General features: G+C 40.2%; 1 protein-coding gene across 1 annotated transcript; it reads right to left on the minus strand.

Annotated features, from left to right (window-relative positions):
- Positions 1–22986: 22986 nt before the first annotated feature.
- On the minus strand, positions 22987–24072 carry LOC107780403 (uncharacterized). The gene has a single exon (XM_016600934.1). The coding sequence runs from the start codon at positions 24070–24072 to the stop codon at positions 22987–22989; it is 1086 nt and encodes a 361-aa protein (XP_016456420.1).
- Between the last annotated feature and the right edge of the window lie 1280 nt (positions 24073–25352).

The following is a 25352-nucleotide window of genomic DNA, read 5'->3' on the forward strand; positions in this document are numbered from 1 at the left end:
AAGGTGAGAGGAAAATTCCAGGACTGGCATCTATATAGTAGATGCTCAAGATATATGACTGGAGAAAAGATAAACTTCCTCTCACTGACAGTCTTCCAAGAAGGGAGTGTGTCATTTGGAAATGGGAAAAGGGGCCAATAACAGGTATTGGCAAGGTTGGTAACTCACTCCTCGTGTTATAAAAGATGTGTATTGTGTGGTAGGTCTTAAACAAAATCTTCTTAGCATCTCTCAAATGTGTGACAATGGAAATGAGGTAAAATTCAATTCCAAAATTTGCACTGTCACTCAGCTTGATATTGATGAAATTGGGTTAAAGGGTAAGAGACATAACCATGTCTACAAGATATCGATTATCTCACTTTCCCAGAGTGAGCACACATGCTTGAGTGTAGTGGAATATGATCCATTGTTATGGCATAGAAGACTGGGACATGCAAGTCTCTCTTAACTCAACAAGTTGGCAGCAAAGGACTTGGTCCTTGGGCTACCTAAAGTTTAGTTCACCTCTGACAAGGTATGTGATGCCTGTGATAGAAAGAAACATGTTAGGTCATCCTTTAAATCTAAAAATTTTGTAAGCACTTCTAAACCTCTGGAACTCCTTCACATGGACATATATGGACCAATGAGAATAAGGAGTAGAGGAGGTAAGATGTATGTGTGTAACGACCCAACTTGTCGTTTTGAGAATTTACGTCCCTTTTAACTATTTGAAGTCTTGAATAGCTTCATAGGATATATTATGACGTGTATGAATCATCGGTTTGTTTTCAGGTGTTTCGGAACATGTTCGGAAGAATGAATTCCATGTTGGAAACCTTAAGTTTAAAGAGTTGACCAAATTTTACTTTTTAGTGTTCGACCTCGGATCGGAGTTTTGATTATTCTGTTAGGCCCGGATGGTGATTTTGGACTTGGGCATATGCCCAGAATTTAATTTGGATATTTCTAGAATGTTTCGACGTCGTTTCTTCAAGCATAAATGGTAATACATTAATCAAATGAGCTCCAAATTCAGCTTTGATTGAATCATTAGATCCGTATTGAAATTACGGAGTCATAGCAAAAAGAATTGTCAAATTCAGATATCGTATGAGAGAGTTATGCACATTTTCGTGTCGGAAAAGATTGTTGTTTTTTTGGGACAGAGACAAATCGCAGGTATCAAATGCGATTTATAAGTCTCATGTGTCAAATGTGACTTGCCTGGACAGATTTTAAAATGGGGGTTCCGGCCATTTTTAACACATTTGGAGCTAAGGAACTTGGATTGAAGCAATTTTTGAAGCGATTTTTACCATATGGATTGCGGTAAATGATTCTAACTCGGTTTTGGTTCAATTACACAAATATATTGTTATTTTTATCAATAAATTAGTGTTTTGGGTTGACAATTGTAAAAACTTTCGAAGAATTTAATTGAGGATTTGAAGGCCGAGTTGTAGTCGAATTTGAGTAATTTTGGTATGGTTGGACTCGTGGTTGAATGGGGGTTCGGATTTTATAGTTTTTGTCGGATTTCGAGATATGGGCCCCACTGTCAATTTTTGGGTGGATTTTCGAATTTAATGGGGAATTTAGTATTTTCATATGGAATTGATCTATTTCACTTGTACTGAGTTTAGCTGTTGAACTTGAAAGCATGCCTATATTTCTGTATTGTTATTTCTATATTGGACTGTACCTGTTGATCTCGTCACTACTTTTAGCCCAAAGGTTTGTCTTGTTACTTATTGAGTACATAGGGTCGGTTGAACTCATACTATACTTCTGCACCTTGCGTGCAGATTTTTTATGCTAATGTAGCTGCGTACGGCGAGAGCTGGATATGAAGATGTACATGTGTTCCAGTCATTGCTGCCTCTTATTCATAGTAGCTTTAGAATTTTTAATCTATTCATGTATACTTCAGACATATGACGTATTTTTATTTCACACCAACTTTGTAAATTCTAATCTTAGAAGCTCATGATTTGTACTACCAGTCCTTGGGGAGTGTATTAGAGTCAGTTAAATATTAATTGAATTGGATTGGTGTTATTTGGCTTACCTAGCAGATGAGGTTAGGTGCCATCACGGCTAGTTGGATTTTGGGTCGTGACAAGTTGGTATCAGACCCCTAGGTTCATAGGTTCTACAAGTCATGAGCAAGTGTCTAGTAGAGTCTTGCAGATCAGTATGATGATGTCCATACTTATTTTCGAGAGGCTACAGGGCATTTTAGGATAAACTTCCCATCTTTTTTTCGTATCGTGCGACGCCGATTCGACTTGAAGAGTACCTCTTTGAATTGATTCCACTCACTCGTACGCGTATGTGAATGCTCGGTATCAGATGTGCATCAACAACTTGTGATTGTATGAACGAGGTACGAGATGTGTTTCTGTATTTCGGTGATGGGCCAATCTGGAGGACTTGAGGCCAGGTTTAGACCGCAGCTTAAGCACGGTAATTTCGGTTGTGAAAACTTGTGCGTTTGGACTTATGCGTCCGGTAGTGTTCCTATGAGTGGAATTTGTGGCTTGATGAGCGGTGGAATGACTGAATGATGAGTATGATGCGACTGCAGGATACGTTCAGATGGTTTGAATGTGACGAGAAGAGTTTCTCGAGATGTCAAAAGGGCCATTGGGTGCTTGATTTCCATCTTGATTTGATATATAGTCTCGAGTTATGAGTGTGTTGAAGGATCTTTCACGTTGTTAAATTGTGGGACAAATTAAATTCTCATGTCTTGTTAATGAGTTTAGACTCAGGAAGATTAAGTGATAGCATAGCGATTGTGGCTGCGAAAGGGTATATCAAGATGCCAATTTGAGGCTAAGCAAGTGGGTTATCTCCTACGGTGTAATCTACGGAGGTGTAATCCTTATAATGTTGAGTGGAGAGTTTTTTTTTTCTACCAGCGGGGTATATGTGTTGACATTTGAATTTTAATCTGGGTGAGAAAGTTGACTTGACTGTCAAGAGAATAAATGCGAGCTTAGCGGATGATTGAAGTACTTTATGATTGGTGTTGCATGAGCTTGAGAAGAATTTTTGTTGAACTGACTACAGTATCATGGCAGTAATACGGTATGGGTATTGTGAGTTATCAGCTGTTTTATTCTACAGCTTTGAGCCAAGTGGGGGAGCCTGCTATTGACGATTTGATTTCATGGTGATGTGTTAAATACTAGTGTTGGGTTTGAGGCATAATTGTGGACCCGTTATGACTTGTGGAGGTTGAGATCGAGGATGACTCGAGTAAGGAAATTCCTGGATACGGGTTATATTGCACTTTATGAGTATATAAAAATCATGGGATGATCGAATTGTTATTGTGAAGGATGTAGTACCCACGGAGTATGAATTTTATTGGTGGTGTTAAGGCAGGGTTACTTCTTTGAGTGTTGTTAAGCTAATGGAGCACGTGTCTTTCTTCCCATTTGGGCGGTGCAATTTAGATTTGAGCAAAGTGGATGAGCCTCTAGAAGGTTCTAATAAGTTCGAGATTTATATATAGCAATCGAGAATTTTTTCGGATTTGTGTATGGATAGAATCTGAGATTTACATTTGACGGTGCCGGGAATTGCGATAATTCTGTATGACTATGGATTCTACATTCCAGTATAAGAAAGGTAAAAGAACATATTTAAATTCATATAAGGTATTTTCAGAGTGGGCATTTTAGTTGTGGTACTTATGGGGGTGCTTAAGAAGAATACAGTGGCTTATAGGCCTTAGGACGGTGTGGTTTTATGTTAGGATGTCTTGTAGTGAGGTTTGGGCAAGGATCGTAGTGTTATGACAAGGAGAAGTGTCAACTTAAGGGTAATTCAGAAGAAACTTGGAGAAAATAGGACAAATGGGTAGTAGGCTAGACCAATAGGGTAATGGTATGCTCGGTTCTTTTGGGTACTTATGATGTGGTAAGGCTTTATGGGTGTTTTGTGGCAATACTCTCGGATTTGGCAACCTGTGTGGCTTGGTCGAGTTAGAAGAATTCAGTTCTGATAGCTTGGTTATGTGCAAATAGATTTCAAAGTGATCTTAAAGGTTTCTACCATAGTTTGAACCAGATATTTTCTACCGGTGTGGTGAACGTGTTATGTAATGTGATTTCCTCCTGGAAGGAAGAAAGAGGAAGGTTTCTGAATGACCGGGTATGTAATTTGTTGGTTACCCAGAGTTGATAATGAGATTCTTGTGCTTGCCACATGATGGCATGATAGATGTGGTATGTTGTGCGGGATTATGATTTACATGTACAAGGTGGAAGTTCATTCCTGAAGGGAAGGTCACGAATTCTGGACAGGATGGTCAGTTTCAGATATTTAGATAAATGTTATAACTGCTCGGTAATTCCTGAGAAGAATGTGCATTTTAGAAGGTGCATTATGTTTTGAATTACGGATGTTCATCGGTATTGTGGTACTCACCTGGTTAATAGACTACTGATATTCAAATTATTGCTATGTGGCACGAAAGAATTATGAAAGTATTCCTCGTGGGATGATCGTGCATGAAATATGTGTTAGTCATTCGAGTGCTGGAGTCGGGATCAGTTACGGTGATTCATGTGTTCTATGAATTTGGAGACTGGGAGTTCTCAGAAGCATATTGTTTCAGGGTTGGGGCATGTTTGAGGTGAGTGCTTTATTTAAACTCAGTGGAGGCACTAGTTGCGTTAATTATTTGTGATAGCTGCGCGCTATGAGTGCGCATATATGTGAGGTTTGAGCCCATGTACGAGCATCAGGGCAAGTATTCGTACTAAAAAAATTCTTAGGCTATGATATGTCTAGAGTTGACTGTTAAGCTTAAAGTTATAATGTTCTCGTATTTGTACCTTTGTTGAAAACTATACTTGAGGTTACAATAAGGCTAATTCCCTAAATAAACTTGGTAGTTACTAATTCTACGATAACTTGCCGATTTGAGCTGTGATAGCACACTTTGCACATGCCTACACTATGGTGTGTTAATTATACCAGTCCAGGAGTATGATAATCATACTTCATTATCATATACATGTGTACTTGTTTAATTGCTCTTGTATGATATGCTTTGACTGGCGGCATGTGACCATGCCATACATTTATATTATTAGCATGTGAGTTGTCCGTGCGATTGATGTTAATGTGAGCTCTGGAAGAGCTGGTTACCGTTATTAGATTTGTTTATCTTGGTTCTACTATGTATGATAAGTTCATAGCATTGCGATTGTAGTGGTTCTTGTTGAACTTGCGAAATGGTTCTCTTCTTTGAGACATTTCCTATTTTTGGGTGCACGGACTGTGCAGTTTGTGGCTTGAGTTAAATTGGTGTGGCATGTCTGTGGAATAGTTGTGTTTAATAATATAAGGTCATTGGACATAGAATGGGTACTATCAGGTTTGATTACTGAGTTTTTGGGAGAATAATTTAGAATTCGGCTTAAATAATTGGCTATGGTACTTGTTGAGCGAAGGAAGCTCCATGACCTGTTGATCTGGTGAGTAGTTGTGAGTTCCTGTATGTTTCTTTTATTATCGGTGGTGTACGAAGGTTTTGGAATGAGGTTCTATTAAATGTGGGGTTTTATACTAGTACTTGGTTGGTTTTGAGTAGTTATTGTGATCGGGAATGGTGCTGGAGTATGCGAGTTGTGTAGTATGTTATGTGATTATATCTGGGGTTATGGTTATGGCTTGAAACAGCTTGTCCAGACTTATACAATGTGTAGATGTGAGATTCGGGTCTTGTAAGGAATTTTGGGTGTTGGAAATTGGGTTCTAAGATTTTTTGGACTAAGGTTAAGGTAATGGTATTCAATTATGTTATGTTGTCAGGCTTATATGGAATAGGGTGGCGTGGAATCACCCCTGGGTATGTGTGTGGTAAGGTGGAATAATGATTTGAAGGTTTAGGAACAACTCTTGGCACGTTCGAGGATGAACGTATGTTTAAGTGGGGGAGGATGTAACGACCCGCTTTGCTATTTTGAGCATTTACGCCCCTTTCAACTATTTGAAGTCTTGAATAGCTTCATATGATGTATTATGACATGTATGAATCATCGGTTTTATTTTTAGGTGTTTCGGAATATGTTCGGAAGAATGAATTCCATGTTGAAAACCTTAGGTTGAAAGAGTTGACCAAATTTTACATTTTAGTATTCAACCTCGGATCGGAGTTTTGATGATTCTGGTAGGTCCGGATGGTGATTTTGGACTTGGGCGTATGCCCAGAATTTAATTTGGATATTTCTAGAATGTTTCGATGTCATTTTTTCAAGCATAATTGGTACCACATTAAGCAAATGAGCTCCAAATTCAGTTTTGATTGAAGCATTAGATCCGTATTAAAATTATGGAGTCATAGCAAAAACAATCGTCGAATTCGGACATCGTATGAGAGAGTTATGCCCATTTCCTTGTCGGAAAAGATTGTTGTTTTTCTGGGGCAGAGACAAATCGCAGGTATCAAATGCGCCTTATAAGTCTCAGATGCCAAATGCGACTTGCCTGGACAGATTTTAAAACAGGGGTTTCGGCCATTTTTAACACATTTGGAGCTAGGGAGCTCGGATTGAAGCGATATTTTAGGCGATTTTCACCATATGGATTGGGTCAAGTGATTCTAACTCGGTTTTGGTTAAATTACACGAATCTATTGTTGTTTATATCAACAAATTAGTGTTTTGGGTTGAAAATGGTAAAAACTTTCGTAGAATTTAATTGAGGATTTGAAGGCCGAGTTGTAGTCGAATTTGAGTAATTTTGGTATGGTTGGACTCGTGGTTGAATGGGGGTTCGAATTTTGTAATTTTATCGGATTTCGAGATATGGGCCCCACTGTCGATTTTTGGGTGGATTTTCGGATTTATTGGGGAAATTTAGTATTTTCATATGGAATTGATATATTTTACTTGTAATAAGTTTAACCGTTGAACTTGAAAGCATGCCTACATTTCTGTATTGTTATTTCTATACTGGACTGTACATGTTGAGCCCGTCACTACTTTCTGCCCAAAGATTAGTCTTGTTACTTATTGAGTACATAGGGTCGGTTGTACTCATACTACACTTCTGCACCTTGCGTACAGATTTTTTATGCTAATGTAGCTGCGTACGGCGAGAGCTGGATATGAAGATGTACACGTGTTCCAGTCATTGCTGCCTCTTGTTCATGGTAGCTTTAGAATTTTTAATCTGTTCATGTATACTTCAGACAGATGACGTATTTTTATTTCACACCAGCTTTGTAAATTCTAATCTTAGAAGCTTATAATTTGTACTACCGATCCTTAGGGAGTGTATTAGAGTCAGTTAAATATTAATTGTATCGGATTGTTGATATTTGGCTTACCTAGCGGATGATGTTAGGTGCCATCACGGCTAGTTGGATTTTGGGTCGTGACAATGTGTTTGCGATTGTTGATGACTTCTCCAGGTATACTTGGACTTTGTTTTAGGGATCCAAAGATGAAACCTTTGATGTTTTCTATATATATGTTAGAATGATTCAACAAAATCTAGGATATAATGTTTTAAGTATAAGAACTGTCCATGGAATTATATTTGAAAATTCAAAATTCCTTGAGTTATGTGGCTCACATGGCATTGACCATAATTTCTCTTCACCTAGAACTCCACAACAAAATGAGGTTGTAAAAAGAAAGAATAGATCCTTAGAAGACATGGGGAGAACCATGTAGATTGGCAGTGGACTGCCTAAGAATTTTATGGCTGAGGCAATCAATACTTCTTGCTACCTGCTAAATAGATGCATGGTCAGACCCATTCTTGAGAAAACTCCCTATGAGTTACTTCGAGGAAGAAAACCCAACATCACTCATCTGAGAGTCTTTGGGTGCAAATGTTGTTTGCATAATAATGGGAAAGAAGCTCTAGGTAAGTTTGATGATAGAAGTGATGAGGGAATTTTTTTGGGTTACTCTCCACATAGTATGGCCTATAAGGTTTTTAGTAAAAGAACTATGTGTGTAGAAGAAAATATTCATGTTATTTTTGATGAATCTAACAATTTGGCTGAGAAAGGTCTGCAGGATGAAGATTATGACATAGGATTTACTGGTGATGGAGATACAAAGGAATCTGATGAAGATGGATCTAAAAATCACAAGGAAATTGACAGTGATCATGAGGAACAAGAAGAAGAAAGAACAGCTCTAACTGCTAACCAGACTAATGAAGCAACACCTACTGAACCTGCTCCTTTGGGTCACTCTTCGGGTGAATCTTCTCTAGTATACAAATCAGACCATGGAAGTATCAAAGCTCACATCCTCTTGAGAATATCATCTCTGATCCAAATGCAGGGGTGAAAACCAGGTCTTCTCTAAGAAATCTATGTGCACTCAGAGCATTCCCCTCACAGGCTAAACCTAAGACCATCAAAGAAGCTCTAAAGGATCCAGACTGGATCATATCCATGCAAGATGAGCTAAATCAGTTTGAGAGAAGCAAGGTCTGGCACCTGGTACAGAAACCCAAGAACAGAACTTTCATAGGTACCAGATGGGTGTTTAGAAACAAGTTGGATGAACAAGGAAATATCACAAGAAACAAGGCCATACTGGTGGTTCAGGGATACAATCAAAAGGAGGGCATTGACTATGATGAGACATTTGCACTTGTAGCTAGAATGGAGGCTATAGGAATGTTGATAGCCTTTGCTGCCCACATGGAGTTCACTTTATACCAGATGGATGTAAAGAGTGCCTTTTTAAATGGTTACCTAAAGGAGGAAGTGTTTGTCAAACAACCTCCTGGATTTGAAAGTGAAGAATTTCCTGACTACGTGTTCAAACTGGAAAAAACTCTTTATGGACTGAAAGAGGCTCCAAGAGCTTGGTATGAAAGGCTCTCAAAATTCCTCTTAACCAACAACTTTGTAAGAGTAAAGGTGGACAACACTCTATTTCTAAGGAGCAGAGGGAAGAATATTCTAATTGTGCAAGTGTATATGGATGACATTATCTTTGGGTCTACCAATGAAGCAGAGACCAATGAAGCAATGTGCAAGGAATTTGCTGAGATGATGGAAAATGAGTTTGAAATGAGCATGATGTGTGAATTGAACTTCTTTCTAGGACTGTAAATCAAGCAAACACCTATTAGAACCATGATACATCAGCAAAAATATATCAAAGAACTATTGAAGAAGTTCAACATGGATTACTCTAAGTCCATTGACACACCCATTGCAACTATAACAAAGTTGGACCTTGATGAAGAAGGGAAAAGTGTGGAACAAAAACTATATAGAGGAATGATTGGATCACTATTCTACCTCACAACAATCAGGCCTGATATAGTGTTTAGTGTGGGATTATGTGCAAGATTTCAGAAAAATCCCAAGGAATCTCACTTGAAGGCTGTCAAAAGGATACTAAGATATCTCAAGGGAACCCATGACTTCTGTCTATGGTATCCCAGAGGGTATAGATTTCATCTAGTTAGTTATGTTGATGTTGACTATGCAAGTTTTCATGTTGACAGGAAAAGTACTTCAAGAACAGCTCATTTTCTAGGTTCTTGTCTGGTGTCTTGGGGAATCAAGAAGCAAAACTCGGTGGCCTTATCTACAGCTGAGGCTGAATATGTGGTAGCAGCATCCTGTTGTGCTCGGTTGCTATGGATAAGACAACAGCTAAGGGACTATGGTATATTTGTTAATTGTGTTCCCATTTTCTGTGATAATACTAGTGCCATAAACATTGCTAAAAATCCATGTTAGCACAAGAGAACCAAGAACATTGGCATTAGACATCACTTTCTTAGAGACAATATTGAAAAGGGGAATATCTCAATTAATTTTTGTAAAACTGAAGATCAAATTGTTGATATTTTTACTAAAGCTCTGAGTAGGGATCACTTTGAAAGGAATAGACTAGAACTAAGTCTAATCAACTCTTCCCACTAAGTTGAATCCTAGTGATTGGCTAGAAAAGGCATAATAAGATGTAGATAGTTAAGTACAATGTGTTTGATTCAGCTTTGTGCTTGTATTAAACTCACACACTTGCTTTGGAAATCTGGCTGATAATTGTGTTGTATGATACTAATATGAAGTGCTGAAGTTTTATTACAGAAACAAATAAGGAGTTGGTTCTTTGACTCAGGTACGTGCCATACTGTCTTAAGTCACTAGGACTTTATATCCTAAAATTATTGCTATACTCAGACTTCTAATTCTGTTGGCATCACTTCTAATCATCTTCGAGTCAAAGAGTAAGGGGGAATCCTAGTGCAATTAAAGATCAATTACTCCTGAAATCCTAACAGTCAAAGTAATCGTTATAAGAGTCACGTTAGAACTTAAATTCGGTCACCTTCTCTCTTCCGGTCAAATTAGGAGTAACGCCTTTAAAAGGCTATTATGATCAGCTTCTTAGACCTTATTGTTTCTCTCAAACCCTAAGCAAGAATCAAAAGCAATTATCAAGAACTAATTCTCTCTTTCTCTTCTTTGAGTCTCTCATTTGATCACCATGCCTAAAGCCAGTCAAACACCCCTTAAAGCTAAATCATTAACCAAGGTTGAAGCTAAACCCAAAATCATGAAGCCCAAATCAAAGAAAAATGCCCATCAAGATAACCCACACCCACATATGTTTATTCTCCTTCGATATCCTCCACTATACCTACATCATCATTCATTGTTCCTACTGTTCATGTTGTTCCTATCATTCCCACATACATCGTATCCCCTCCTCCGAAAACAACTACCCATGCACCTGAGCTTCCTATAAAGAATACCTCTAAGTCAACAAAGTTCAAATCCACTCCAAGAAAATCTGTCAAGAAAGTGCCTGATGCTGCTACGCAGGGTGACATTGTAGCCAAGGAATCTGTGGTAATCAGTGCCAGTCACTACTAATCAGGTACAATATCCTTCTTCCAAATTAGATGTTTTAGTGTCTGATATAGATGTTGCACCCGTAGATGCTCTCCCACCCACGAGTGAGAATCCACCAGTGGAGAAATTCACTGTAGAAAAGGTGCAGGGGATCTGGGGAAGCAGGGAGATACAACGGCTGTGGAGCCTGTAGTTGAGGGGGAAGTAAGTAAAGAACATGTGCAAAAGGAGGCTTCCGATGACCTTCCTTTTAGTTGGACTGAGGATGAGGAAGATGATAGGGTGAAAAAGAAGAAGAAGTTGTGAACAGTTATGAGAAACATGATGCTCAAAACATAGCCAATGAAGAAGAAAAGAGTGAGAATGAGGGAGCATCTGGAGATGAGAAGGAGAGTGATATAGAGAATAAGACAGGTGAATAGGCTAATGATTCTACAGAAGAAGAAAATCATAGTGAAGAAGAGAAGGTTTTTCAAAGTGAGGGTGAGGATCAAGAAAAACTAAGTAAGAGTGAAGGAGGTGATGAAGAGAGTGAGGAAGAAGAGGAGAATGTGAGTGAGGAATCTGAAGTTTCCATGACAATTGGAAACACTGTCATAGCCCCTTCAGAAGAAATTGGTAAAGAGACAAGGGCTCAAGAACCTGGCTCTCTGTTAACTCTTTTCACTGGAGATGAAGAAGTTAGTAGTGATGAAGATGATGTGCCACTATTTGAGGTAGGGAAGAAATCCAGGAAGACCCCTGTGAAAGCTACAAAGTCAGCACATGGCTATGATGGAGCTGCTTGACACTGGTAGACTTATCAATCTTCCTAGCTTGATGATTCAGCATATGGCAAGAGTTGCAGATACTTCCAAACCCAAGCATGCTATGCCATATGGTTTCATGTTGACTGAGTTGTTTGACAAGCTCAACATTGCCTTACCTGAGCTTAAGTTTGGGAACCACAATGACATTTTGGGTGTTGTTACCCTCAAGCAGTGTGGGTACGAGGAGATCAAGGCTAGAGGACCCACAAGATCTGCTATGCTACCTGGGAGCAGTAGGGATACAAAGCTCAGCAAGAGGTTGGAGTTGGTTGTTGAAGAGAATGCCAAGCTTCGAGAAGATAATAATGATCTGAGAAAGGAAACAAAGAAACTCAAAGAAGAGCTCAGAAGAGATAGGGAGGCTCATGCTCAACAGATTGCCACCCTTGTGAAAGCTTTGACCCTCTATGCTTCTCACTCATGAACATGTTCCTTCCCAGTGTCCATAGTTATTTTGCTATTCCAGTGATGCCTTATCTTTTGTTCCTTTTGTCTTAGTCTGAGTAGTTTGCAGTATGCTTAGTTTATTTTGTTGTAATGATGAAGACAAGGCCATGTGCTTCTTTTGGCACTACTTAATATCTCCTATTGCTCTGCTTTACTGCGTTGTACTATATTGGATCATCAACCTAGTCTATTTGCCTTTTCTTAAGCTTGTGATGTAGCTTGTTTGGCCTTGAATCTTACATTATTTGTGCTTAATGTATAACATTTTTTTGTGTGTTTTTGATGATGCCAAAAGAGGGAAGATAAGGTTGGAAAGTTATGGGTTGTGAACATACATGTCTGTCAATAGTATTTGTTGTGATTATCTGGTTCTTTGATGTGATTACCTAGTTCTGCTGTGTACAAAATTTGCCATCATTAAAAAGGTGAAATTTGTTGAGTATTGAAGTTTTTATGATTAACAAAGTATGACTAAATGTTCAAAGAACCAAGTCCTCAACATAGCTGCTTAACTGTTATGAAGAACCAGCTCTTAAGGAGAAAGAATCAGCTACTCATGACTTGTACGTCTGTACAAGACAGTAACTTTATCTCAAAGTTACCCAAGTCCGAGTTTGATGGAATATGGTTGTTATAAGTGATAAGGGTCGTTGCTCAAGAAGATACGGATAACTCAGTCTGAGACAAAAGTCCCAAAGCTTGTGAATTCTTGGAACAGTAGAAGTCCTATCAAAGAGGAAGCTGACTATGAATAGGACTCCTAGCAGATCTCAAGTTGTGTTTTAAATAGGATCGACCGTGGATTTCTGAACTATCCTTTTACACATCAACCAAAGAGTCATAAGTCGTTTACTTTTGTTGAGTACTTGCATTGTATTCTTCCCGAGTCAGTCTAGTGAATGTATTTTAGGAAATTGAGTTGCAATCAAGTGTCATAAACAATTAGTGAGTTGTAGTGAGTACTTTGCTTTACAAGTTAGAGTAACTTGTGAATCAAATAGGAGTGGTAGGAGTACTGGAGAGTATTTAATTACAGTCTTGTAATTGATATATTTTGGCTCATTGTTCTAGTGAAGTTGGAGTTGAAAATCCTATGAGGTAGGTCGTGATTTTTGCACCTTTTGAGCCGGATGATTTTCCACGTAAAAATCATCGTGTTCATTTTATTTCTTGTCTACTTTACGCTTAAGGAATACGGTAAAGAACCAAGTTCTTTAGTAATCCATACGGGCACTCAAACTAACAGATATTCTGGTTTCAATGTATCTAACTCTAATAATCAAGAGCCACTTCACAACCAAAGGACAAATTAAAGTGCAGAGCAGGCTCTCTCATGAATTCAACAATATGCCATTACAAGGAATTTGAACATTTTTAGACATAAATTTTCATCAATCTACCATAAATAATAAACTGGAACGGCAGAATTCTCACAATATGTACATATATAATTTGAGATTGACAACTCAATCAAGACAACATACTGAATAATCCATTCGATTTCCTGAAGTTTTGATGAAAATAGAATTTTAAAATTGAGCTGCCTAAAACCGTCAAAACATATTGACCGAACTGCCTAAAACCGTACAGAAATATTGACCGAAATCGGTCAAAAAACTGGAAAAAATGACTGATTTTTGACCGACTTTAATCAGTCAAAACTAATCTGGTCGGTAATAAATAGCGACCGAAGTCGGTCGCAATTTCCGACCGATTTCGGTCGGTCAATTAAATTTCACAAACCACCAAAAAGAAAAAATTTGCCGAAAAAACGATCGAAGTCGGTCGGTATTTTTAATTATGCAATTAAAAAATGCACCATCTGGGAATCGAACCGGGGTCTACACTGTGACAGGATACTATTCTACCACTAGACCATTGGTACATTTTGGTTTAACACTTTATTTTATTTTATTTGTACTCCTTAATTATATTTTCGCGCGAAAATAACTGACTGATTTCGGTCGGTTTTATTAAAAATATAAAATTAGAAATCGAAGTCGGCCGATTTTTTAAAATGACCGACTTGATTTCGGTCTTTTTGTTTTTGAAATATTAATTTTAATTTATTTTACATATAAAACCGACCAAAGTTGGGTGATTTCTTAAAAATAAATTTCGCGTGACGCCAAAATAGTTTTTCGCATTTTTGCACCAAAGATAATCAACCGAAGTTGGTCGGTTTCGTAAAAAAATTAAAAAATAAAATATTTTTAAAAACCGACCGACTTCGGTCGTTTTTTCAGTCGGGTTTTTGCCGAACGAAGTCGATCGGTCGGTCGCGGTCGGTTTTGGCCAAGTTTCTAGTAGCGTTACACCAACTCGTAAACGTGCAAGCATCTTTTTCTCATATATTGCTGACAAGTTTGCCAACTATGATTGTTTCTCTTATTGCATTTGTCATGAGCTTTACAAAGTCGTGCAATTCTGTTAATTTATTCTCATTTGCTTGAAAGAGAGCCATGTCACATGTCCAGAAGTTTCCCAAAGGGTGTTCTGGTATTATTAAAACTATTCTCTCCCTCAAGTTAATGGCTGGCCACAACAAGAAGTTCTTCAAATGGCCATTTAATTTGGCTAGAGAATCACCAACTAGAGCCTTCCTTTTTACCCTTTAAAGAGCAGTATGTTGGGTCTATCTTTGTGAATGTCTTAATGTTCAATGATGCCTAGGTAAGTCCTTTTAGGTCAATGCACCAATGTCGTGGAAGGTGATCTTTAAGATAAAAATGACAAGAATGAAGAGCGATACATACTTAAAATGTATGTTGACAATTTGTTTCACCCGATATAAAGCGTGGCAAATCACTTACCTTACAGGATGTAAGGGTTGTTCCAATGCAAGGAAAAAGAAAATTATGACTCCAAAAGCATATAATATAGCATATTGCCTTAACAATCACGGTAAATAGTATTAATGGAATTTGGTTTAGTAATCACTTCACATAAAGGAATAAGTTCACTTATGAAAAATTTGCTTTACACTTAAGAACAAGTAGATGATTTCCCAGCATATATTCTTTTTTTTTCTCAGTAAGAGATGAGGTTTGTGAAGTTATCTCGTTATGATTGTTTACCCGTAAAATGATACAGTTGAATTTGTTGCGTGGTTTATAGACAAACAAACTGATTATCCCAAAATAATAAATAAATTAAATTAAAAGTAAGACTTAACTTTGAAATAAAAGGAAATAACAAGCAATTGGATTCGGGAGCAATGCTTCCGAGGACAGCAATAAGAGTATTATCAGAGAAAAAATATAAGTTGTATTTTTTAGTCTGAAAGTAAAATTAGCATAAGTTTTGCCAGAGATTCTCTTGTCTTACAAAGGTTGTTGAGGCTACTTTTTATAGCTATACCTAGGGAACAAGATCCTAGGATCAAGCCCCTCTTAAACGACAATAAATGGGGCCATTGATGAATATGTAACGACAGGCCATGAATGTCAAAATTCTCTGCAATGGCTGCATATTCAATACTGAGGAATATTCTTCATTAAATGTCATTTGGTGACAAATTAAACATTTATTTGCTTCCGTTGACCGCGTTCCCTTCGGGATCTACCCGGTACCAACCAAAGTTGTTGTCTTCGGTCTTGGTTTTCACTTGATTTATCTTTCGTCTGCCTCCGATTCCACGTGTCATGCAATCATTCGAGCGTTTAATATAAACCGATTTTACCCTATACAGATAGTCCCCTTGCTTTCTAGTGGCACATCTTTGTGTCATCGGGAAGTTGGTGAAGATTTCTTTCTTGGTAGAAAATTTTCTGAACCCTTCTGAACAGTTTATGACGCTTGATAAGACACACGTCTCCTCGCATTTAATACCCCGAACACGTGTTACCCCATAATTTAGCAATATTTTCGCCGGTCCCGAGGTAATCATGACCACGATCTTAGCCATCTATACCTTTACTTATACGTCTCATTCTTCTTCTTTCACTTCTAACAACTTTATAAGCTTTCTTAACCTCTTTGCACTTAACTTCCTTCTGCTTTCATCTCTCTCTGATCTTCTTCAAAAGGCACTATCATCTCCTTATTATTATGGCTTCTCCTACTAAATCTTCCAAGAACTCTAGTTCTCTCTTCGGTGGAGGCCCGAAGAGGAACAAAGATAAGGAAGTTAATGTTTATGTTGATCCTCCCATGGTGAGCACCATCTTACCTAAATATCTGAACACCGCCTATGACTTCCAAGAGAAGTTCCCCACTTCAAACCCTCGAACTTGGGATGTTGGTAAATATCCTTCTTCTATTCGCCCTTCCAGTATTCCTGCTGTGAAGGAGGATTGTGACTTCCATGCCCTAAATATCATTGCTCTTGTCCTGGTGGAGCGGGTGACCTTCATTAAGAAGGGTTTTACGTACGTTTACACGTATCCCTTCACTTTGGGCCCATTCTCATTGAGCGAGGGACTTGACCCTGTAATCTTGGAATTTTGCCACCTATATCACGTCTGCTTGGCACAAGTAGGCCCTTCTGTGTGGCGAACGGTAGCTAGTTTGCACCGGCTATACTTGGAAATGGGAGAGACCCTCACCTTGGCACATATGATGAACCTCTACTCCCCCAAAATCTTCCGTGGGGGAGTAATAAATTTCAGCAAGTGTGGCTATCATGCTTTGCCTACCAGCATGCATAATGACAGTAACCATGGATGGATGAAGCAGTTTTTCGTCATTGCTATCAGGGATATCATCCCGGCCACAACTCCATCTTTCCCTGAATCTTAGAATCGTTCACGTAAGTTCAAAATCTACCCATTTTCTATGAAAAAGGCCATTCCATGTCATTGTTAACCCTTTTTCTTTCATTATTGCAGCTACTCGGTGGACACCACCAAGGTTTGAAGGCCTGGACCGATGGGTTCAGAAAATTTTGTACATCACTATGCCAAATACATATCGGTGGAAGGAGTTGGCCCCCAAACACGGGTGGAAGGCCAAGAACTATGGTAAACTTACTTTTCCTTCATTCCGCCTATACATAAGAAAAACTGCTAACCATACCTTTTTGTCTGATTCATGGCTCTCTCATGGTTCTGTTTCCTGCCCTTAAGAGGATGTTTTGGCCAATCCCTCAAAGGATGGGAGGTTGTTGCAGGAGGCTCTCACTCGAAGCGGTGCCCTCGGGTCTACTTTTGGTGCATGTGCTTCCTCTCAGAGTCCCCAGCTAGCAAACAAGCAACCAAAAAGGCAGTGTTCTTTCTCGGCCGGGGGTAAAATTAAGAAAGTTAAGAAGGCCACGCCCGAGCTAGCCGCAACAACTATGGTTATTGATGATGACGGGGAAGCTAGTGATGAAGAGGCTTCCCTCCAAAAGAGACAACTATGTTCATCAGCTCAACATAATGATCAATCTGGAGAGCTAAGAACCCCAACCAAAGGCGAGGTCTAAGAGCTTTGGGGAGAAATGTATTTAGTAGAGAATGTTGATTCTCCCTTTCCGGTCCCAGTTATTGCTTCTAGTCCAATGAGGTCGAATACCGGGCCTCTTCTGCCTTTGGTTGGTGGGCAACCAATAAACAGCACTAACTCTATCGCAGTTGCTTCTCAACCTACAACACCATCAGCTTTATCTCTCTCCACACCAGTTGTGCCTTCATCACCAGCAACTGCTACATCTCTTCTACCGGACACGGACACCCGAGAGGAGGATATCCCTCCTCTCCAGTCCCCTGACCATGGGAATTTAGGGCACAACTATTCACCCCTTCTGTAGATCCCCAAGAGAGGAGGAGTGTCTCTCTCTCGTTCTCAAAGAAGTGTCACCTATTGTCTAGGCCGGTCGAGCTCGCCAATTATCTGAAGCCGCTGGCTTTAGGAAAAAAAAAAGAAGAAAATACACTCTCTTTCAGGGGAGTATATGTTAAATAATGCCATGCACAATGCAGCAGCGGTACCGTACTTGTTTTCTTACTGCCTGTTTCTATTCGTCTGTTACAATAGGGTTTCTGACTTTGATATTTGTTTCGCATGCCAACTTCCTCGCTTATGAGGGTCTTCAGAGGCTGATCCTTGAAAAAGAGGGACTTATGTCCTAGCGGGATCAATTGTTGGCCGAGAAGAATCAACTCGTTACACGCCTCCCGATGCTAAAAGCGAAGGCTGCTAAAACGGACGAGCTTGAGGCTAGGTTGCAACAGAATGAGCAGGAGGTGATGGCTCATAGTCAAGAAGCCACTGATCTACATGCACAACTTCAAGGGCTGAGTCTCAAGATGCTGCTCTTGCTGTTACCGGGCACGAGTCTGCTTCCATTGAATGAGCAAATAATTTGGAGGCAGCTTTAAACTCTAAATATGAAGAGGTTGCTGCTACCGAGGAAAAACGGGCCCGGATGGAAAGAGAGGTATAAGAATATCATGAAGAAAAACCTATTCCACATATCTACGCACTGTGATCTCGATCTTAGCCTCGGTGCCACAAGATCTGAGAAGGATGGACTTTTGGCCGAGGTTAACAGGCTTAGGCCAAACTTCAGCACCAAGGGATACCCTCGTTATTCAAAAAACATACTCTATGTACCATATGAGGAGGAAAACCCTGGAAGAGGCCAAAACTGGCGTTATTGATATTGACGATGAGATCACCAAGGCCCGAATACTAGAGTTAACTGCTCGAGAACGTCTCCCGGCTCATCCTGATGCAACTGACTCTTCTAGTGCCGGTTCCGAGTTTTCGGGAACTGAGGAGGAACTTGAAGATAATGATGATGAGGGCCAAGATCCTGCACCGGCGGCAGATCCGCCTACTTCTCCAGGGAGTGTAGATGCCTCCTTCCCTCGAGTTCTGATGGCGATGAAGTTTAGCCTTTTCCCTTTCTTATTTGTTGTTTTCCTTTTGCATCTTTGTACTTATGCCGTTTGGCATGTTTGATAAATAAAAAGGACCTTTTGTTTAAGTATTGCACAAAGTTCATTCTTTTTGCGTCGAATTAAGTAAAGCTTCGGGTGTGTTTTCTTCCGATAGCTTTTAGGTTTTTTGGGCATAACCTCTTCCGGAACCAACCCTTTACTGTGAGGCTTTCATAAGAGAGGACCCTCTTATGTTTACGGTACTCTTGAAGACAATGTCTCCTATTCATTCCGGCATTAGCATTTGAAGTTTTCAATTAACTTTCAAATGATAAAATCAGTTCATCGTTTGGACAAGAAACAAGATAAAAATAAAAGGACTTCATTTTTATTCCTTCTATATTCAAAGTACATAAGCATTTGTTTGCTAAAACAAATTGCCAATACATGTGGCTAATTTGTACAAATTATTTCTACAGGGCTAGCCATATAGTCCCCGGTCCCGATGAGACATTATTGTTCCCTAGTCTCGTAGTCTCGGTTTTCGTGGCAATCATGTTGCCATATTCTCATACTATCCCCCCTCCCCCCAGTGTTCGAATGTGAAGTATACGAATTGAAATACTGGAAGTCTTGCTCCTTTGAGGAAAAACACTTGTGAACGGTTGAATAGCCTTTGGTCTGATAGCAAATTTTACTTCCTATTAGGAATTTTCCATCGAGCCAAAGACTATTTAACCATCCAGCAGTGGTTTGTTGTTTCCATGACTTGTCATTTAGAAGGTCTTAACTTTGTTGATGTCGTTTCCTTCGTTGTATGCTTTCTATTGCTGCCTCATTAAAAACCTTGCCAGAAAAATCCAATTGGGACAAAAACTGGTTAAAGGGAAAAAGAATGCAGCACATACTTTCAGTATAAGCAGTATCCATCAAGAGTAATACCTATTGAGGTGAGTCACATTCCAGTTTCTTGGCAATTTGACTCCATCTCAATTCTCTAGTTCGTATGATCCCTTCACGGTGATAGTTGAAACCCGATAGGGGCATTTCCCAAGTCAGACCCAGCTTTCCCGCGTTGAGCTCCTGAGTGTTCTGAGTCACTTTCCTCAAAACCAAGTCTCTCACTTTAAATTAGCGGAGATTGGCCCTCCGGTTATAGTATCTTTCCATCCTTTGTTTCTGAGCCACTATTCTTACGTGCGCTAAGTCCCTGCGTTCATCAAGCAACTCTAGTTTGACCAGGATTACCTCATTATTTTCTTTCTCGTCCGTTCGGAAGTACCGCAAGGTCAGTTCTCCTACTTCCACTAGGATCAAAGCTTTTACACAGTATACAAGAGAGAAAAGCGTCTCTCCTGTGCTTTACTTGGAGGTCGTCATGTATTCCCACAGCACTCCCGGTAACTCTTCGGGCCACTTGCCTTTGGCTGCTTCCAACCTCTTTTTGAAGTTTTGGATAATAACCTTATTGGTTGATTTCGCCTACCTATTAGAGCTCGGACGGTATGGTAATATGTAACCCTCTTAATCTTTAAGTCTTCAAGAAATTTTGTTACTTCGGAGCTTATGAACTGTGGCCCGTTATCACAGGAAATCTCTTTCGATATTCTGAATCGACAGATTATGTTTTCCCACAGGAAGTTGACCACTTCTCACTCATCGATCTTTTCGTAAGGACCTTATTCAACCTATTTAGTGAATTAATCGGTTAAAATTAAAAGAAATCTCACCTTCCCGGGACCCGGTGGTAGTGGCCCAACTATATCCATCATCCATTTCATGAATAGCCATGGGGACAGTACCGAATGCGAGAGTTCTACCGGTTGGTGCACCAACTATGCATAGCACTGACACTTGTCTCATTTCTAAATAAATTCCTTCACGTCTTGTTCCATCCGGGGCCAGTAGTATCCTGCCCTAACTGATTTTAGCACCAAAGAATCTGCACCGGAATGATTCCCGCAAATTCCTTTCATGAACTTATCTCATGACATAGTCTACCTCTGAGGCTCTTAATCATCGGGCCATTAGGACTTGGAACGGCCTCCTATATAACTCCCCCCCCCCAGAGGATATAGCAAGCTACTTTGGTGCGAAGTGCTCAGGATGCCTTCGGCTCTTCGGGCAACTTGCCATGCTGAAGGTAATCGATGAACTCATTCCTCCAGTACCAGACTAGGCTGGTTGTATTTATTCATAATAACCATCCACATCCAATACCAAATGCATAAGTTGAATGACAGTACCGGAATCTGATCCCTTCATCTCCGTGGATGACCCCAAATAGGCCAATGCATCTGCTTTTACGTTTTCTTCTCTTGGGATGTGGGTGATCGACCATTCTCTGAACCGTGTGAGCAAAGTTTAAACTTTAATCACATAATATTACATGCGTTTCTCCTTTGTGTCGAAGATCCCATATACTTGGTTTACCACCAGCTGCGAATCACATTTGATTTCTATGACCTCAGAGCCAAGTCCTCGAGCCAGCTCCAGTCCTGTAATCATTGCCTCATACTCGACTTCATTAATAGTTAAAGGAACAGCTTTTATGGCCTGCCTCAGGGTTTCTCCCGAGGGTGTGATTAGGACCACCCTAGGTCCGGACCCTTTCACATTGGAAGCTCCGTCCGTGAAGAAGTTTCAAACTCCTGATGTCGTTTCCAACACCATCACCACTTCTTTTACAACCAGAGGCAGTAACCCGGGACTGAAATCGGCCACAAAGTCGGCCAAAACCAGTGAATTGATCGCAATTATCGGCTTATATTCAATGTCAAACTCACTAATTTAAACTGCTCATTTGGCCAACCGATGTGACAACTCAGGTTTGTGAAAGACATTTTGTAGGGGAAAGGTTGCCACCGCGGCTATCGAGTGGCACTGAAAATAAGGCCTAAGCTTTCGAGAGACTATTATGAGAGCTAAGGCCAGTTTTTCGGGGTGCAGATAACGAGTTTCCACTCCTGACAAAAATTTTCTACTATAATAAATAGGAGATTGCGTACTCTTGTCCACCCAGACTAGAACGGCACTTACCGCCACCTCTGAGTATGCTAAGTATATCAACACCTGTTTGCCTTCCTCCGATTTTGATAGTAGCGGAAGTCTTGATAAATTACATTTTAGGTCTTTTAAGGCCTATTGGCATTCTGGAGTCCATTTAAAATTGTTCTTCTTCTTTAGAAGTGAGAAGAAGTGATGACATTGTTTTGAAGATCGACAAATGAATCTTCTTAGAACGGTCAATCTCCCTGTTAGCCACTAAGCTTCCTTCACACTTGACAACTGATCTGGGATATCCTCGATGGCTTTGATCTTATCGAGATTCACCTCGATCCCTCTTTATGATACCGAGAAACCCCAGACCTTACCGGAGCTAACCCCGAAAGCGCACTTTTTGATGTTCAGTTTCATATTGTGCTTCCTTAGGATATCGAAGGTTCCCTGGAGGTGTTTTAAATGGTCAACTACATTCAATGACTTGACCAACATATCATCTATGTATACTTCCATTATTTTACATATTTGTTTCTCGAACATCTTGTTCACGAGCCTCTGATAAGTGGCTTCAGCGTTTTTAAGCCTGAAGGGCAGCACATTATAACAATATGTACTAAAGTTTGTTATGAACGAAGTTTTTTCCTGATCTTCCGGATTCATCTTAATTTGATTGTACTCGGAGTATGCATCGAGGAAACTCATTAACTCGTGCCCGGAAATGTCATCAATCATTTGATAGATGTTCAGCAGTGGGAACGAGTCTTTCGGGCATGCCTTATTCAAATCTTTATAATCTACGCACATTCGAAATTTGTTATTCTTTTTCGGAACTACAACTACATTAGCTAGCCAGTCGGGATACTTTACCTCCCGGATTGAACCGATGTCAAGTAATGAGTTACCTTTTCTTCAACAAACTTATTTCTAACCTCGGCTATTGGGCGCTTCTTCTACCTTACCGGTGGGATGCTTGGGTCTAGGCTTAGCCTATGCACGACCACCTCTAGCGGGATACCTGTCATATCCGCGTGCAACCATGCAAAATAATCAACATTAGTTTTAAGAAAATCAATCAATCTAGACCTGAGCTCGGGGTTGAGTCCTTTCCCCAAGTGAAATTTTCTCTCCAAGAATTTTTCGAACAAAGCCACTTGTTCGAGTTTTTCTGCAGTGGACTTGGTCGCATCTGTCTCTTATGGTACCTAAAAATATCTTGGTACCTGGTGGGATTCCGACGACTCCTCCCATTTGTCATCTTTACTTGGTTCGGGAGTATGCGTCGGTTCCTGTAATTTCTATGTGTTGAGTTCTTCCCTTTACTGCTAGAAATCAATACCGCGTTCATTTCTCTTATTGACAATTGATCTCCTATTATTTGTTTGATTCCCTCTATAGTCAGGAATTTCAGTAGTTGGTGATATGTTGATAGTACGGCCTTCATCTCATGTAACCATGGTCTACCGAGAATTATATTATAACCCATGTCGTCGTCCACCACATCAAATAAGGTGGTCTTCGTGACCCCTTCAGCATTCGTGGGCAGCAAGATCTCCCCTCGGGTTGTCACACTCGCTAAATTGAACCTGGCGAGGAGCTTTGTTGCCGGAATGATGCTTCCGGTTAGTTTGGCTAGTTCCAGCACTCTCCATTTATTGATATTGGCTGAACTTCCTAGGTCAACCAAAACATGTTTAATCTTGAAATCTATAATGTTAAGAGAAATTACTACGGCATCGTGGTGCTGCAGAAGAAATCCATCGGCGTCTTCTTCTTTGAAGGTGATGTCGTCTTTGGAGACTTCCCAGAATCTCTTGATATGAGTCACTGACACCTTTGTCTTCTTGGCTACTGAGAAAGTTACACTATTGATCTCATTCCCCCCGAAAATCATGCTGATAGTTAGTCGAGGAGGGTCTGCCCCTATCTTTGAGGGTTCTGCGTTGTCTCGGTTGCGACTGTAATTGTTCTTGGCCCAATCGCTTAAGAACTCCCTGAGATGGCCGTTCTTTAGTAATGTTGCCACCACCTCACGTAGATGTCGGCAGTCCCCAGTTCTGTGACCATGAGTTTCATGGTATTCACACCATAAGTTGGTATCCCTCTGGCTTAGATCGAATTTGATCCGCCTCAAGAACTGTGCTTCTTTAATGTTTCTCATTGCCCATACCAGCTCCACTACGTTGATATTGAAGTTATAATCTGACAACCTAGGATATGAGGAATCCCGGGAACCCGATACCTCTTTGTCCTACAATGGCCTTTTTTTTACCGTGATTAGTTCTTTTATCGGGGGTGAACCTATCCGCGGACCAGAACCCTTTGTTGCCGCATCCTTCGGGCCTCTCTTATGGAAAGAATTAGCCTTAGAAGACCGCCGATTTGTACCAAAATCATCTATGGATTTATCCCTATTCTTTTCTCGGTCCCGACCCTTGGTTGATGTCGAAAACCTGAGGTGATCATATTTTATCCTTATCTTTGATTCATAACAGTTGTGGACATCTGCCCATATGATTTCTTGGAACTCGAGCATGCTTTTTTTCAACTTTCGGGAGGCGTCGGAGCTTCTCGGGATCAAACCCTTAGTAAATACCTCAGCTGCCCATTCATTTGGCACGGCCAGTAACAACATCCTCTCTTTCTGGAACCTGATCACGAACTCACACAGCAATTCGGACTCTCCTTGTGAGATTCTAAATATGTCAACCTTCCGGGACTAGACCTAGATGGCCCTGGCATGGGCCTTAAAGAAAGAATCTGCGAGCATCTCAAAGGAATCTATTGAGTGTTTGGGTAGGAGTGAATACAATGTCAAGGCCCCCTTCGTGAGTGTTTCTCTGATTTCTTCAGTAGGACCGACTCAATCTCATGTTGGGACAAACCGTTTCCTTTCACTACCGTTGTACAAGTTGTGATGTGCTCTTGAGGGTCTGAAATCCCATCATACTTTGGTATGTCCAGCATTTTGAACCATTTCAAAATCAATTCTAGTGTTGCGCTCGGTTTAAACGGAAAATGGGTGTACTTCTTGGAGTCCGAGACCTTCAACACTGGTGGTGCGCCTGGAATTTAGTCCATTCGAGCGTGGAACTCTTTCGCGTTTTGATCCATCCGCCCGTTCATTTCCCCCAGGAATCTCATGAGTTCAGTTTTGAAAGGATCATTGTTGTTGTCGTTACCAGATCCGCTACCGATCCCCCCGGCTTCGTCGAAGTCGACTTCACCCCTCGGTGTGTTGTTATCAACTCTTTGAGTTGTTTGATTTGCAGGAGTGCGGGGGGAAACATGGCCTCTTCCATTCGCGTTGTTGGAAGCACCTGATAATCCCTGCTTTAGTTCTATCATGACCTGGTCTTTCCTTGAGAGATGGCCCATTATGGCCTTTTGTTGCTCTCTCAATATTCTTACTGTTTCAGCAACGTGCCCGTCAGCGTCATT

The sequence above is a fragment of the Nicotiana tabacum genome, chromosome 2 (assembly GCF_000715075.1).
Source record: "Nicotiana tabacum cultivar K326 chromosome 2, ASM71507v2, whole genome shotgun sequence".
NCBI lineage: Eukaryota > Viridiplantae > Streptophyta > Magnoliopsida > Solanales > Solanaceae > Nicotiana > Nicotiana tabacum.